The 18,481-nt window shown below is 48.0% G+C and overlaps 1 protein-coding gene across 1 annotated transcript in view; it reads right to left on the reverse strand.

Moving 5' to 3' along the window:
* LOC148474559 (von Willebrand factor A domain-containing protein 5A-like) overlaps positions 1-18,481 on the reverse strand; it is a 49,535-nt gene that overhangs the window by 21,198 nt on the left and 9,856 nt on the right. Inside the window, exons 2-4 of the mRNA XM_088458414.1 lie at positions 14,233-14,300; positions 9,034-9,236; positions 1,428-1,650 (exon numbers count right to left, since the gene is read on the reverse strand). Coding sequence (XP_088314540.1) covers positions 1,428-1,650; positions 9,034-9,236; positions 14,233-14,287 — 481 coding nt within the window. The 5' untranslated portion in view covers positions 14,288-14,300. The remainder of the gene's footprint in view (positions 1-1,427; positions 1,651-9,033; positions 9,237-14,232; positions 14,301-18,481) is intronic.

Raw genomic sequence — 18,481 nt, forward strand, 5'->3', positions numbered from 1 at the left:
GGATCATTAATTCAACAATAAAAAGGTTGACAGTGTATAGGCTGACACCAAAAGGTCAACAGTCAATAGTTCAACAGCTGCAAAAGTTTGAAAAACAAAACAACAACACGAATGTAGGATGACAGGTACAAAAAGCCGACAGGGTCAAAAGGTTGACACAAAAAAATGGTTAACACATTTTTTTTCTAACCCTAATCTTCACCCTAACCGTCCCCCCTAGGGCCCAACCCTAACCGTCCCCCCTAGAGCCCAACCCTAACGCTCCCCCCTAGAGCCCTACCCTAACGGCCCCCCCTAGAGCCCTACCCTAACGGCCCGCCCTAGGGCCCAACCCTAATTGTCCCCCCTAGGGCCCAACCATAACCTTCACCTCTAGGGCCCAACCCTAACCGCCCCCCTTAGGGCCCAACCCTAACCGTCCACCCTAGCGCCTAATCCTAGCCGTCCCTCATAGCGCCTAATCCTAGCCGTCCCCTCTAGGGCCCAGCCCTAACCATCCCCTCTAGGGCCCAACCCTAACCATCCCCTCTAGGGCCCAACCCTAACCGTCCCCCCTAGGCCCAACCCTAATCGTCCCTCCTAGCTCCCAATCCTAGCCCTCCGGTAACTGCCTAACCCAGAGGTTCCCAAACTCGGTCCTCAAGGCACCCTGATGGTCCAGGTTTTAAAGGATAACCATGCTTGGGTACAGGTGACTTAATTAGTACCTCAGTCAATTTGATTTAACCGTCTGTGCTCAACCATGGATATCCTTAAAACCTGGAACCTCTGGCTAACCCCCTAAAAAAAACCCTCAAAAATATGTTGACCATTTTTTGTGTCAGCCCTTCCCATGTTGATATTTTGTACATGTCGTCCTTTTGTACCGGTTGACCTAAACCAATGTTGACCTTTTGTACCTGTGGATCTATTGTCCCTATCAACCATCTGATGTTGACCTATTGCTTGTTGACCTTTTTACTGTTGACCTTTATCCATAAGCCTTTCCTATCCTCCATCCTGACTGACCAGTATAAGGGGTCAATCCCATTAGGTGTGAGGGGAGCGAGTTGCTGTTGCAATGGTGGAGAAATTCTGCCACAGTACCGTAACTCACCTGCCCCCCCTAGTGGCTCGTTATCGCCCAGGACTCACTTATTTTCATACGCAGCAGCCCAAGGAGGCTACAAACTGAATCAGCGAGTCTGGAGGTACAGTAGGTGCTCATATAGCTGCACTTACTTGTGACATGAGCCAACTCGTAACTAAAAGGATTAACCCCTAAGTGTTCAAGTAACGTTAGATATGGCAACAAAGCTGAGGATGGTGATACATGTCTGTGATTGGTGTAATGTATGCAATGAACTATAAGACTACTGATTACTGATATGAGACATGACTGTGAGCTTACGCTCTGGCACGAGGAAACGCTCATTCTCCGGCTGTACCTTTTGGGGTGTATCTGGGGTTGAGGACGGCAGGAAGCACAAAGCGCACAGCTCCATCCGCCTCCACAGGCAGCTCCTGCACGTATTTCAGGGTCACCTCGGCCTCCTGACCAGGGGGTAGATTCCCAACGCTGCAGCTGAATATGTCGGCAGAGCTCTCGTCTTCCTCCAGGAGGAACGCCTGCTGCCCCTGACTCATGGCCTCGTCGTAGGTTTTTTTTGCCTAAGAGGGGTGAGAGGGAGGGTTATTATCTGGTGACCCAAGAAACTGAGAGGAATCACATGCTACAGTATATTGGAATTAGAGGTTGATACTGTGTTACAATGCATCAGAGGAAGAGTATCAATGTGCTAATTACTAACGTTGGGCGTCATTCAGAGTGATGCAGTTTGAGACTTCTCAACCACTTCTTTCTTTAAGTCTGACTGGAGACTCGCTGCAACACGGGGGCTGAGACTGGGGCAAAATAGGCATGGAATCACAGAAAGGGGGCGTGAATGCAATCGCAATGGTCGTGCAGTCACAGCGAGCGTACAGTAAGGGCGTGTTCTGGGCGTGCAGTCTCAAGTTAAGGCAAAGAGCCTCTTGGAGAGGTCTGACTTCCCTCAGCTTAGACCCCAATTCAAGTGTTGATAGTGATGACGGCAAAGATGCTAATGATGACTGCCTCCGATTGGTTGCAACTGTGAAAAACACGCCCATTTAGTGAAGTCATGAAAAAGAGAGGAGCGGTGCTTAATAAGTCACTATACCCGACAAGTCAGCCGCGTTCTATAAAGGCTGATTCAGCGGAAGAGGAAGCCTGCACATATACAAGTACAGAAACTGAAAATAAATCTGTTTGCCTCTCCTTTGCAGAGCAATACAGATGTCCCCGGCCACATGGGTACTTATTATTGTACAGTCCGACCATTAACTTTCATATAATTCTAGTGTGTGCGATTTTTAGCCTTTTCAGTACTGTCCTTGAAGTCAGGCCCCCAGTCACATCCGGTCTCCTCTCAGCCAAATACGATAAGGGGAGGAAGACGCAGCCCCAGGGGGAGGGAGACGCAGCCCCAGGGGGAGGGAGACGCAGCCCCAGGGGGGGGGGAGACGCAGCCCCGGGGGGGGGGAGACGCAGCCCCAGGGGGGGGGGAGACGCAGCCCCAGGGGGGGGGGAGACGCAGCCCCAGGGGGGGGGGAGACGCAGCCCCAGGGGGGGGGGGGAGACGCAGCCCAGACTGACTCTGAATGAGGCCCTCTCTTACACGTGGAGTCATTTCTGTGTAGTTAGGCGTTTCCTGAGAAAATGGTTTGTTTTGCACTTTTGTCAACCCAGAATTGCACTTTAGAATTGCCAAAGCAATGCTGTATCTTGCAATCCAGGGTGAGACAATTTACTTGCTTTATTGACAATATAGAAGTTGCTCTAACAAACCAATTAACATTTACAAAATGAGTAATTACGGATGAGCTGCGAGCGTTTTACAATAGGAGTGATGGCTGCTGGTAATGGGGCTTTGCAATAATATGTGAATGATGAAAAAATGATATATCATATTTTTAAATCAATTTAATTTATAACGTAATTTAAAAAAATATATAAAATCTTTCAAAACCCAAGAAATTTCTTAGCGATTCCAAACGTTTGCTCGTTAGTACATATCTGTAATCTGTGCAACTTATCTGTAACAGAAGGGGAAGGAAGAGACAACAGCCATATGTGATAATAAATACACTACAGATACCCAATCTGTACAGATCAGTGCAGTAACCCTGGTGACAAAACATCAGGCTCCGGCATCCGGCAATGGAAAAGCTCAGAGCCTAATCTTCACCTCCGCGTTTAGCAGTTGCCGCAGCGCAGCGACATGTTTAGGAGATACTGTATACAGAGGCTGGTCGGCTACCGCTACGGAGCTGTCAGGGGGGAATGTGACAGAGCTGGATCTTAGTGCTAAATTATTCAAATATTAAACCTGAATTTTGTAGGTTTTTTCCAAACCTATAAAGAAATAATATAAACATTGAAACACAATTTGCAAAGCCAAAAGGGTTAAAAATTATATCAATGACCCCGACCCTCCGGGCATTAGAAGAGAAGCAGGTAGTAATAATAATAATACAATAATATAATATACACAATAGTAATATCCTGTGCTGTCTGGGTAGAAGACAAACCTCCGCACCTTTACACAAGCAGCCCAGCCCTTATTATACCCGTTACATTGTTTCCTTCAGCTCTACAGAAATTCGGAGCAAACAGGAACAAAAGGAAAAAGAAAAAGACCTGAAATGACGCCATGCGCAGATAACTGCAGGCGTACCATATATGGATGCCATAGGTTAGTATATCCCGTTATCCACAGCCCTGATATCTGCGTCACTGATGGGGACAGGTACACACGTAAATCAGCAGGAAAAGTGACTGGTAACAAAACCAAGAGTAAAATAATACAATAAGAATAAGCAGCGGTTCGTACATGACACAGCGCCCATAGACGCTGTAAAACCACCAGGTGCGTCTTTAGAAGTCGCCATCGTAACCTGCACCAGCTCTATGGCAGAAGCAGATTATCTGCCTGAGTACGGCCTAGAGATTCTGTATCTGTGCGCGCACACTCCAGAGACACACCTGCGGCACTCCCATACGTTACACCATCTCCGTACATCTGTGTGCACACACACTCCAGAGACACACCTGCGGCACTCCCATACTTTATACCATCTCCGTACATCTGTGCGCACACACACTCCAGAGACACACCTGCGGCACTCCCATACGTTACACCATCTCCGTACATCTGTGTGCACACACACTCCAGAGACACACCTGCGGCACTCCCATACTTTATACCATCTCCGTACATCTGTGCGCACACACTCCAGAGACACACCTGCGGCACTCCCATACGTTACACCATCTCCGTACATCTGTGTGCACACACACTCCAGAGACACACCTGCGGCACTCCCATACTTTATACCATCTCCGTACATCTGTGCGCACACACTCCAGAGACACACCTGCGGCACTCCCATACGTTACACCATCTCCATACATCTGTGCGCACACACTCCAGAGACACACCTGCGGCACTCCCATACGTTATACCATCTCCGTACATCTGTGTGCACACACTCCAGAGACACATCCGCGGCACTCCCATACGTTATGCCATCTCCGTGCGTCTGTGTGCACACACTCCAGAGACACACCTGCGGCACTCCCATACGTTATACCATCTCCGTACATCTGTGTGCACACACTCCAGAGACACACCTGCGGCACTCCCATACGTTATACCATCTTCATACATCTGTGTGCGCACACAATGCAGAGACACACCTGCGGCACTCCCATACGTTACACCATCTCCGTGCTTCTGTTTTGCCACCTCCCAGATCTTTTCTAAGACATTTCTAATACCGTGTGCCTCAGTCTCATCAGAGCCTTGGTGCGTTCACTCTATGTAACACGTACGCCATAGGACTGTTAACGGATTTTTGCACAGGCGCAGTAGCAAATAAATCGCTCAACTCTGAACATCGGCACTGAGCGCGGCACTGGATCAGGCCCAGTAAGCTCTCCCTGGGGAATAAGAATACATGATGGCTCTATTTACTACAATCTGCATTAAAATGCAGATTTTAGTGAGAGATTACCGACTGAATTCGCATTGCGAATTCAGCTAATATCACCGGCACATTAGAAATCCCTTGCGAATCCCCTCCGCAGCCTTATCACTGTATTTTTGGGAAAAAATACAGTGACAAGGTGTCCGCGCATGCGCCGACCGGCCGCCGCTACTCCCCCGCGATCACGACCCCAATCGTGCTGACCGGGTCACAGCGCAGGAGCTGGGAGACCAGCTGACCGGAGGGAGGACATCACCGGAGCACCGATCACTGGCCCTGGACTCAGGTAAGTTTTTTTCTTTTTACGATTTTTTTTTTTTAGCAGTGATCAGCGTGTGATCTATTTAGACCACACAGCTGATCACTGGGGCCGGCTCAGAGCAGGAGTCGGGGAACCGGGGGAGACTCTGGATAACGCCACCTCCAGGTTATTATCACAGGGCTTACCCCAGTATTTTTTCACATTTTATTTTTAGTAAATCTCAGGCAGATCACATTTCCCTTTACAATTATAGGAAATGTGATCTGATTACTAAAAATATGTGATCTTTAGGGCTTTGCATAGAATTTTACAAATTCTACTCCAATTGCCGTTTAGTAGATTTAGGTGATACTAAAATAATGTGAAAAGGGTATGAAAACACAACACACCCCTTTTTCACTTTATTTTAGTAAAAATAATGTTAATAAATAGAGCCAATGAGATGCACGTTAAGTCTCCCATATCCAAAATGCTTGGGACTAGGGGTACAGTATTTTGGATAACGGAATATTCCGTATTTTGGAATATTTGCATATCATAATGAAATATCTTGGGAATGGGACCAAATCTAAACACAGAAAGCATTTATATTTTATATACACCTTATACACACAGCCTGCAGCTCATTCTATACACCTTATACACACACAGCCTGCAGCTCATTCTATACACCTTATACACACACAGCCTGCAGCTCATTCTATACACCTTATACACACACAGCCTGCAGCTCATTCTATACACCTTATACACACACAGCCTGCAGGTCATTCTATACACCTTATACACACAGGCTGCAGCTCATTATATACACCTTATTACACACAGCCTGCAGGTCATTCTATACACCTTATACAAACACAGCCTGCAGCTCATTCTATACACCTTATACACACAGCCTGCATCTCATTCTATACACCTTATACACACACACAGCCTGCAGCTCATTCTATACACCTTATACACACAGCCTGCAGCTCATTCTATACACCTTATACACACAGCCTGCAGCTCATTCTATACACCTTATATACACACAGCCTGCAGCTCATTCTATACACCTTATACACACACACAGCCTGCAGCTCATTCTATACACCTTATACACACACACAGCCTGCAGCTCATTCTATACACCTTATACACACACAGCCTGCAGCTCATTCTATACACCTTATACAAAGCCTGCAGGTAATTTTATGGCTCAAACACAGTTTATGTACATACATGAAATTCATTTAAGTTTCATATGCACCTTATACACACAGCCTGCATCTCATTATATACACCTTGTACACACAGCCTGAAGGTAATTTTATACAATAGTTTTAATAATTTGTGCCTTAGACAAAGTTTGTGTACATTGAACCATCAAAAATCAAAGGTTTCACTATCTCAGTCAAGGCAAAATAATTCCGTATTTCGGAATATTTGGATATGGGAGACTCAACCTGTAAAGCAACAAGCTGTAATGGTGACCAGAAAAACCATTAGGTCAGTCACTATAGCCAGGCTGTCACAGGTACTTGGCATATTACCACCATAAATTTTAAAGTAGAAATCCAGTGGCAGACACACCCTCAGATACGGCAGCAGGAGTTGAGCAACCTCCATAATATAATGAGATAGAAGCATAGCTCACCTGTCTACAAGTATTAAAAAGTGCAGGCAAGAGTGAGGAAAAAGAATAGTCCAATCTGCAAGTCCTGAAGGTGGGTACACAGCAAGGACAGGTCAGCAGAGGAGGAAGTAGATGAGACGTCAAATAACAAGCCAAAGGCCATAAGCCAAAAATTATTTTTCGGTTTTGCAGCGTGTGGACAAGTACACGGATCAGATAGAAATCACCTAGCACTGACTGCTAGTTACATTTCAAGCAGAGGGCATGGATGTAAACTCAGTAAGGCTCCTAGTTATCTGCACATGTGCATTTGAACTTCAATGACACTGGGCCATGGACGCAGGTAACATCTGCCAAAACCTGGGTTCCATACCACCCGACCATCACAGTTAAAAATGCTATTTGTGACACAGGATAGTCGTAGCCCTGTAACACCTGAGAAAATGTGATGGATCAGGGATGCACCATAGGAATAGTGACAGTGGTAGAGATGATAGGGGGTGCAGAGGCACTCCCAATCGAGAGAGAGAGACAGAGAGAGAGAGACAGAGACAGAAAGAGAGAGACAGAGAGAGAGAGACAGACACAGAGAGACAGAGACAGAAAGAGAGAGACAGAGAGAGAGAGACAGAGACAGAAAGAGAAAGACAGAGAGAGAGAGAGAAAGACAGAGAGAGAAAGACAGAGAGAGAGAGAGAAAGACAGAGAGACAGAGACAGAAAGAGAGAGACAGAGAGAGAGAGACAGAGACAGAAAGAGAAAGACAGAGAGAGAGAGAGAAAGACAGAGAGAGAAAGACAGAGAGAGAGAGAGAAAGACAGAGAGACAGAGACAGAAAGAGAGAGACAGAGAGAGAGAGACAGAGACAGAAAGAGAAAGACAGAGAGAGAGAGAGAAAGACAGAGAGAGAAAGACAGAGCGAGCGAGAGCGAGAGAGAGCGAGAGAGAGCGAGAGCGAGCGAGAGCGAGAGAGAGCGAGAGCGAGAGCGAGCGAGAGAGAGCGAGAGCGAGAGCGCGAGAGAGCGCGAGAGCGAGCGAGAGAGAGCGAGAGAGAGAGAGAGAGAGAGAGAGAGAGAGAGAGAGAGCGAGAGAGAGCGAGAGAGAGCGAGAGAGAGCGAGAGAGAGCGAGAGAGAGAGCGCGAGAGAGAGAGAGAGAGAGAGAGAGAGAGAGAGAGAGAGACAGAGAGACACAGACAGAGACACAGACAGAGAGACACAGACAGAGAGACACAGACAGAGAGAGACACAGACAGAGAGAGACACAGACAGAGAGAGACACAGACAGAGAGAGACACAGACAGAGAGAGACACAGACAGAGAGAGACACAGAGAGAGACAGACAGAGAGAGACAGACAGAGAGAGACAGACAGAGAGAGACAGACAGAGAGAGACAGACAGAGAGAGACAGACAGAGAGAGACAGAGAGAAAGACACAGCCCATAGTACGTGAGGGCTGAGGAAGCTCCATCATTTGTGACCTCTATCCAAGTAGAATCCAGCTTGTGCTCAGAAACACGAATGTGAAGAACAACTTACTACCCGCTACTAATCCAGAAAGAAAGAAATTCCCAAAATAGAGAGAGGATCATTCAGTAGGATGAGCAAGAAAGAGATTCTAACCCAGTGATTCCCAACCTCGTTCATCGAGGCACACTAACAGTCCTGGTTTTAGTGATATCCAGGCTTGAGCACAGATGGTTAAATCAAAATAGCTGAGGTACTAATTAAGTCCCCTATGCTCAACTATGGCTATCCTTAAAACCTGGACTGTTAGTGTGCCTTGAGGACCCCTGTTCTAACCTCATCACTTAGACTAGTGACACCAGGGTTGTAGGAGAATTAGGGTTTCTCTGGTCATACACCTGTATGTTTAGTCCTAGTTCCTCTGTATTTTATCATTTACTCTTTGATTCTCCCATAATTTGTGTCCCTTTCTCCAGCACACAAGACTGTAATAACGTTCTACGCCAAAGTGTTTGTGATGCCACGACTTTGAAGTATAATGTACTTTGTGTTATTGTCTCTATGGCAGAAATACTATAACAAGGAATAAACATGGTCATACCCAATAATGACTGTATAACATGTCTTCCTCATTACCTGCTTCTTCTCCTGGAGGTCCGCTACGATCTTCTTCCCTTCTATGGTGGCCTCAAAACTGTAGACAGCAGAGTCTTCATTCATGGGGAACACAAAGACCGCTTCCACCGCCTTCTCCTCCAGGTTCTTATACTTGAGGGTGGCGGACACATCGGCCACGAAGCCTTTCACCTGGATGTCTACCAGGATCCCCTGTAGAGGAACTGGACAGCACAAGGGGAATCATATCCGTCTCATGAGCTACAAGTCATGTCTATTAGCGGTCAGTATCGTCATTTATAGCTGCTGGAAATAATGGGCCTGATTCAGAGATGGAGGCTAATGCCATTGCAGCCGCTGTGCGAACATATGCAAATGTCGCAGACGCTAAGGGATGTATGGTGATGCCCACCTGCAGCTTTGCAAATCCACCCATCTGCGTACAATGACGAAGCATCAGTTGCAGATCATTCGATATTTGGTCTTCTGAGTAAACCTATGGCCTCACCAAATGGACGCGGGAACTAAGACACCAGAGCCGCTTTTACTGCATACGGGATCGCAGGCGCAGGCTGTGACAGGCCCCACAAATGGTCGCAACACCCCTGCGTTCTTTGCCGCCATTCCCCTTTACTTTCAGCTAACGCTCCCTGGCAATCACACTGCGAGTAAAAAGTCGCTACGAGCTACGATAATGTACCTTGCGACATGCGCAGTGCGATTTAGATGCGTGCACGGTTTACCGATAATCGCTCAACTGCGTAAATATAGGCATCGTGTACATCTCTGAATCAGGCCCATTGTTAGGATGTATGGTCACATTGCTGGGCGTAACGCTAAACTTTTCATTGAGACATAAATGTAAGAAAATAACCTGGATATACGTAATATCAGCGTTCCACTACCTATCAGAGACTACCATATGGGCACGACTTATACTGGGTCTGTGCAGTATCTCTCTGACCATTATTATATCTCTAATAATACAGAATATATGGTCTTACATAATGCAGTATATGTGACAGGAATTATATATAAGATTTAGCATCCTGATGGCTTACAGTACATAAGGACATCACTCCTATCCATCAGCAATGTTACCGCCTCTTCCATGGGCAATGGACAAGGGGACCCTTAGGGATCTACTACCCAGAGATGGGCACCTAATAACAGTCCCTGTCTTCCCATGGTCCCCGGTCACCACCCTGCTCTTCCTACTCCTGTAACTCAGGGCCTGATTCAGAGCCGGACACTCTGACCAGAGCGCTCGCTCTGAATCAGGGCCGCCCTAACTAAAATTGGAGCGGCCTCCTGCCCGCTCGCATAGCTGTGGGTGACCACCCACAGCTTATGTGAGCGGCCAAAAAGATGGTCAAAACCATTGCGACCATCGGGCTTGCGACGAGACCCTTGCGGTAGGGTCTCGTTGGCCGCAAGCCCGGAGTGCTTTTGGCTCTATCAGAGCCAAAATCACTCCCACTGACATCACTAGTGATGTCAGTGGGGCCGGACCCAGACGGAAGGCGTTCCCATGGGAACGCCTCCGTCTGGGCTGCCACGCCCCCGGCGCGCACACCAAAGGGGGCGTGCTGTCACTCACCATCGACAGCATGCCCCCTTTGGTGCGAGACCCGGAGCGACGGCTTCTCTGTCGCTAGCCGGGTCTCGCGCATGCGCACGACGGAGCAGCCTCCGTCGTGCGCATGCGCACTTGGGCAACATCAGGCCCTCAGGTCTTCCCAGTCATACTTCAGATACCCGCTGTGGGTAGAGAGGGTTGTCCCTATCATTTCACCCTATAGTACTAGGCGTTACTGCCCATAATCAGGGCATACAGCTAATCAGCTACGCTAGGCACCAGCTTGTTGTGTGACCCCAGGGACCAGGGTGAGGGGAGTGAGGGCACTGCTCACCCATTCAGCTTGCACAAAGTGGTACATCCCACCTCCTATCGGGTACATATCGTGGTTGATTACCGCAGTATGTACTTAGAAATGCGATTTAAATCACAAAGGACAGCTCTCCCGGCATTTTCGGGGATTTTACCACATTTCAGCAGCTGAAACCACCAATGAAGAAGCGGCTCTGAAAATCGAGGCAAAGGAATTTAGGCCCTCATTCAGAGCCACTCGCTAGCGGCAGTACGCTCGTTCCGAGCGATGTTCGCACATCTGCGCATGCGTACGGTTTTTAGTACGCATGCGCGAACCAGTCAGTGCGGCCGAAAATCGTTGGTACGCAATATAGCGAGGGCCTGCTATTTTGAGTGACAGAATGAGGCGTATGTGGGTGGTAACAGGGGAAGGTGCTTGAAAACGGGGAGTGGAGATCCGAACGCAGGCGTGCTTAAAGGTCAAAACGGGCGTTTTAAGGGAGTGCATAATTAATACAGCAGCGTCATTGACCACGTCACTTGGTTTTTTTTAACTCAGAACTGCTCGCAAAATAGCGGTTGAAAACACCAACCACAGAATAGCGAGCAGTTCATACACTGTACGATGTACTCGATTAATCTAATAAATAGCGGACATGACGTATGGTGCGTGCGGCCAGGGGGCGTTTTTATCAAATAAACGAGCGTATGTTTTGCTCGCTTGTTCAGACTTAGAGGTGGGAACAGACTGCAATTTGCGAACGGATCATTTGAATAGCCACCCCTTGTTTTTGAACGAACGACCACAAATAGCGAACGGCTCTGAATCAGGCCCTTAGCCCGTAGCTTTGCCGTTTGGTTCTGTCCTGTTGAGCCTGGTTACAAAGAGAACTGAGTTTTCCTGCATGACAATATATTTTGTAGTGCCTAAGGGCGGGATGTACTAAAGGCTGAAATGGCCGCATTTCCATATGTCCCACGTTCCAGAATACGGTACATTCCGGAGCGTGGACCCAGTGGGTACAGCCATCATTAGATGGCATTTCCCAATAGAAGCCTGTGGCCTTTTTTTTGCACTTCCCCCTGAGAGGGATCCAATAGAGTCCTCCCAGCACCCTCTGCGGCACACGCGTCATTGTGCGTTTATGTACAGAAGGCCGCCAGAGAGAGCGCTGATTAATAAACCCAGAAGTCCCTCGATTGCAAAGGACCGCTCTTAACGGGGGACCTGTCCTTTGAGATTTTAATCGCATTTCTAGGTGATATTAATAAGAGGCGGATTGTACCAGAATGCAGATGTGATGCTTAGTACATCCGGCCTAAGGGCCTGATTCAGACCCACTCGCGAGCGGCTGTCCGTTCGCAAGTGGGTCGATGTTCTGCACTGAGCATGCGCACGACGGAGGGAGCTCCGTCGTGCGCATGCGCCACACGCGACGAGCGAAGGACTTTCCTTCGCTCGTTGTGTCTGATCAAAGGGGGCGTGCTGTCTTTGGTGGGCGTGCCGGGGGCGTGCCTCCCTGACGGGGGCGCTCCCAAGGGAACGCCTCCCGTCAGAAGCCGGCCCCACTGACATCACTAGTGATGTCAGTGGGAGTGATTTTGGCTCTGATAGAGCCAAAATCACTCCGGGGCTTGCGGTTGAAAACCTCAACCGCAGGCTCCGGCTCGCAGTTTCGATGGTCGCGATGGTCAAGACCATCGCGGCCATCAAACTGCACGCTCGTATAGGCTGTGGGTGGTGACCCACAGCTATACGAGCGTCCAGGAGGACGCTCCATTTTTATGGAGGGCGGCCCTCATTCAGAGCGTGCGCTCTGCTCAGAGCGTACGGCTCTGAATGAGGGCCTAAATCCTAATGGCCTATGGGCCTGATTCAGAGCCGCTCGTAAGCGGCCGCTCGTTCGCTCCGAGCGATGTTTGCCCAACTGCGCATGCGTACGGATCGTAATACGCATGCGCGAACCAGTCAGTGCGTCCGAAAATCGTTTGTTCGCTAAATAGCGAATGCCTGCTATTTTGAGTGACAGAATGAGGCGTATGTGGGTGGTAACAAGGGAAGGTGCTTGAAAATGGGGAGTGGAGATCCGAACGCAGGCGTGCTTAAAGGTCAAAACGGGCATTTTAAGGGAGTGCATAATTAATACAGCAGCGTCATTGACCACGTCACTGGGTTATTTTATAGCCAGAACTGCTCGCAAGATTGTGGTAGCAAAAATCAACCACAAGAATAGCGAGCAGCTCATACGCTGGTCGATGTACTCGATTAATCTAATAAATAGCGGACATGACGTAGGATGCGAGCGGCCAGGGGGCGTATTTTTTCAAAAAACGACCGCAAGTTTTGTTTGCTCGTTCAGACATAGAGGCGTGAACAGACCGCAAAGAGCGAACGGTTCATTTGAATAGCCACCCCTATTTTCTGGACGAACGACCGCAAATAGTGTCCGGCTCTGAAACAGGCCCTATGTTCGCAAATGAACCCAGGGCTGATTCAGAGCCGGACGCTATTTGCGCTCGCTCGTTCAGAAAAAGGGGCTGGCTATTTAAATTGAGCGCTCGCTCTTTGCGGTCTGTTGACGACTCTATGTCTGAGCGAGCGTCCGAAACATGCGCTCGCTATTTTATAAAGACGCCCCTTGGCCGCTCGCATCATACGTCATCTCCGCTATTTATTTGATTAATCGAGTACATCGAAAGGCGTATGAACTGCTCGCTATTCTTGTGGTAGCATTTTCCTACCGCAATCATGCGAGCAGTTCAGGCTAAAAGACAACCAAGTGACGTGGTCGATGACGCTGCTTTGTTAATTATGCACACCCTTAAAACGCCCGTTTTGACCATTTGGCACGCCTGCGTTCGGATCTCCACTCCCCGTTTTCAAGCACCTTCCCCTGTTACCACCCACAAACGCCTCATCCTGTCACTCAAATTAGCAGGCACTCGCTGTTTTGCGAGCACACGATTTCCGACCGCACTGACTGGTTGGCGCATGCGCATTACGACCCGTACGCATGTGCAGATGTGCGAACATCGCTCGGAGCGAACGAGCGGCCGCTTACGAGCGGCTCTGAATCAGGCCCCCAGAGCAAAGGATTTAACATACATATAATAAATAATAACAGAATTGTGTTAATCAAACAAAAAAGGAACATTCCTGCTGTATAACGGGGGCACTTCCAATGTACTGAATGCAGCAAAATAATTTCGTCTTTCTGGCCAATCATTGGCGGAAGCCTAAACATGTGACCATTTCCGTCCCTGCAAATCACCACATCTGACGGATGTAATTACTATGTGCGCGGTGCCAGGGTCACTGTTACTGGTTACAGGGAGAGATCTCTCACCTGGCTTCTTGGAGGACACAATGATGAGACCACAGCATGGATTACGGGGAGACATCTTTACACCAGTCCTGTTAGGAGAGAAATCACAACATGTGTCAGCACAGTCATATTAGGCCGTCAGTATAGTTGTTATAATAGGGCATTAAATGGAAGCGATTATTATAATGTGTGTGTGATACCCCGAGGGGTGAGGGTACAGTGGGTGACTCGTGTACCTTGGTCATCTCCTCACCTGAGATATAGGGCCTGATTCAGAGCCGGACGCTCTGAATCAGGGTGTTTTTTTTTATTTTTGGAGTGGCCTCCTGGCCGCTCGCATAGCTGTGGGTGACCACCCACAGCTATAGCAAGCGGCCATGATGATGGTCAAGACCATCGCGACCATCGGGCTTGTGACGAGACCCTTGTGGTAAGGTCTCGTGGCCGCAAGCCCCAGAGACCTTCTTGCTCAAATTGAGCCGGAAGCTCTCCCACTGACATCACTGGTGAGGTCAGTGGGACCGCCCCCAAACGGTAGGCGTTCTCATGGGAACGCCTCTGTTTGGGCAGCCACCCCCCAGGCCCACCCACCAAAAGGGCCGAGCTGTCACTCAACATCGACAGCTCGCCCCCTTTGGTACGAGACCCGGAGCAACGGATTGCCCGTCTCTAGCCGGGTCTCGCGCATGCGCACGACAAAACCGGCTCCGTCGTGCGCATGCGCTGTGGGCAACCATCGACCCGGTTGCGAGTGCTCAGCGCTTGCGACCAGGTCTGAATCAGGCCCATAGTCTCTTGCGGTGCCACAGCCCTGTATAGAGGTGAGGACAGTACCTAGAACAGGCACAAATAGAGGAATGCAATTGCTTTCTGCGCCACAATAAATAATGGGCGCCTGACGGAGAATACAATTGTTCTGGGCACCCAATAATTATCGCTCTTGTCGCTGAAACCCCAGACTACATTTCCGCCTCCCGCCTCAGGTGGTATGTAAAAGAACTGGGGTATTTTTTCTGCAACCAGTACAGTCTGTCTGTCAAACCAGTGCAGCGCAATTATTCAAAGATAAAGATACTGTGAAAAACGCATGTAAATAAACCTTACGATGATATGTATAAACACTCATCACTGGGCTTCAGTTCAGTAGAAACTAACACTCCCAAAAGACAAATAACAGATGCACAGTAAGACATTAAAATCAATGCAATGTCCAAAACACTATTGGGGGCAATTCAGTTGCATTAAAGGAGCGCTAATTAATGGGCGCCCAATTATCGCGCTTGTTACGTCTATTTAGACTGTAGCCTGGGTGCCCAAATCCAGGACTTATTGCACATTTCTCAGGTGGGGCGAGCAGAAGCGCTGGCGGTTTATGCCCAAACAGAGCAATAATTTAATTGCTCCATTGGACGCCTGGCACTGACCGCGCTAGTAACTGAATAGCCCCCTACCAGACTAATAGCATATATTATTACTTATTAATGGTGAGGCTCACAGCACACACTAACTCGGACAGGAAAGTCATTAGGTAACACTAAAGTCCAATATGTAATAATAGTAATTAGGGACCTGACAAGGTGACGGGGTCAATGCACAGAGAGGCCTTTGTATGTTGGCTAGCATAGAAATACAGTCCCGACACAGGAGTAATAATAATATATATATATACACACACACACATACATACACTCCAGTGTCAGGACTGTGGGCCTCATTCAGAGGCGGTTGTAGGATGCAAGCGGTCGTTCTGAAACATGGCGGCCGCTTGCATCCTGAACGGCCGCCTCCATGTCGGTCGTTAGGCTGTGGGTTAACACCCACAGCTCTAACGACCGCTAAGGGTGATGGTCGCGATGGTCAAGACCATTGCGACCATCTGGGCTTACGATGAGACCCTAAGGTAGGGTCTCGTCAACCTTTAGCCCCAGGGAGCTTCCTGCTCTGTTTGAGCAGGAAGCTCCCCACTGATGTCAGTGGGGCCGTCCCCAAACGGCAAGCGTTCCGACAGGAACGCCTCCGTTTGGCCGGGCACGCCCCCGGCCCGCCCAGCAAACGGAGCGAGCTGTCACTCAACATCGACAACTCGCCCAGTCTGCTACGAGACCCCTAACGACGGATCACTAGTCGTTAGCCGAGTTTCGTGCATGCGCACTAGAGCAACATCGACCCGGTTGCGAGCTCGTAGAGCTAACGACCGGGTCTGCATAAGCTCCTGTATCTCTATGCTAGCCAACTTGCAAAGGCCTATATATGTATTTATATCCAAATGATGACTGACCCCTGTATTAATCTTGAAGTCATTTCACACAGCCCTGATGTCCTCACCTCTCAAAATGGCCGCCACAGCCATTCTCCTCCTCACACTTCCCAGACCAACTGCCCCTCCTCTTCTACCAACTATCCCCAACCTGACCTATCACAGGGCCCCTCTCTGCTTGTGCATACAGAGAAAGGCGCAATGCTGTGCGTCAGCTGTAATACCTCACAAATGGGGGCGGTATTACTTATATGGGACCTTAATATACATGTGACTATAATGGACCAATCCTCGTGGCTAAAATGGCGCCTTCGGCATTGGAACCCTCAGTGTTGCAGCAGCGTCCTGTGTTAATTTCGGCAGTGGGCACCATGTATATATTAAAAATGCAAAGATGTATTTAATTATGTTACAGTGCCAGGACGGAGTCTGCCAATAAACAGGTTAATCCCTGATGCAATGGGATTGTAATAACTGAAATATACCTTGTGTTATGCTGCGGCACCAGCCCAAGTCCGGCAGCTGCGGTGCCGATGTGATTAAATCCCGATGCTGAGAGGGATCAGTGCTGAGAATAAGATATTTCCTGTCATATCACGGTGATAATTTATTACCGCAATGGCGCTCTCGATATAATATACAGTATGCCCGCTCATACTAGAACAAAGGGTACAACAGCTTTAGCAGTTCTGTATCGTTAGAAATTCTGGCTCCTGTTCCAAAGCAACTACACAATGCATAAAAAAGCTTTAGTAGTGTTATTGAATGAAACCTTCATTTGCATTGTGATGGCAGGTAAGAGACGAACTAACCCACTTAATACTGTACTATTTACACAGAAAACAACGGGATTATACAATCGTTTTATTTATCTGCTACATTTTTCAGCAATTAAATCAGAATAACCTTAAATATCAGTCACAGTCAGGAACAGGGAGGTTACGGATCAGCTGCTTCTGTTTCCTGATTACCAGTCAGAAGATACTCAGCCAGTGTGAGAGTAACTGGAGTAACTGGCCGCCATCACTGTACAATACACGGCAGCCCCTGGCACATTGCTCCCAATCTGAGGCCAGGAATTTCCTAACAAAAACTTGGTGTAGAGTGTGATCTACTAAACAGTCAGGGGATGGTTTCAACATGATTCAACAGTACCCAGCATGTACCAATAGTGGCAAAACATTTGCCCAGCAGCATTGCCTAGAAGGTGCATGAAGCACACAGGAATATTACCCGCCCTTGAGAATGTGCATTGCAAGCAGAGGGAACAGATTAATCGGATGGAAAAGCTATTGGACCATCAGTGACGACAAGGAACGCATGTGACTACTTGGCCAATATCACCGGAATATTGTGGTCTGCCCATCGCACGACCCTGCTCTATACTTTCATTGCAAAAAGATGACTCCTCTTGAGGTTGACATCCTTCAACTACACCAGACGAGCAACCAATGTGATCTTGGGGACAGACTGTTGTGCTTGTGATCAAGCGAAGGTGAGACTTATGGTGCATACACACGGTCTGATCTGTCAGATGAACGATTGAATGATTTTACCAACGATTTGAACGTTTGAACGATTTCTTACAATATTAAAATTAATGAAATTGTCAAAAATTGACTGCAAACACAGACGATGTCAGATATCATTATCCGATATGCGGGAACGAGCATCGTTCATCGTTGCAGTTACACGTCAGATTTTATTTCGGATATGAATGATTGAACGATTTTTTAAATCGTTATCGTTCATATCGGACAACAAATCTGACTGTGTGTATATGCATCATTATGCAGTTTTTCAGGGGAGTTCGATTTGGAACGTTCTCATCCATAAGAAGTCTATTTTGTCTACCGGAACAAACACACTCTGCGGCCATTTTGATGGACTCTTTTTACTGGAAAAACAACCAAAAATCAAGGACCCTTTTTCAGATTCATCAGAATAAGACATCTCCCAAGAAAGTAAAGAGTTTAAAGGTCACTTCCCAAGTCATGAGCTAAAGATTTTGGT

The sequence above is a fragment of the Taudactylus pleione genome, unplaced genomic scaffold, assembly GCF_031769625.1.
Source record: "Taudactylus pleione unplaced genomic scaffold, aTauple2 ptg000830l, whole genome shotgun sequence".
In the NCBI taxonomy this organism is placed as follows: Eukaryota; Metazoa; Chordata; class Amphibia; order Anura; family Myobatrachidae; genus Taudactylus; species Taudactylus pleione.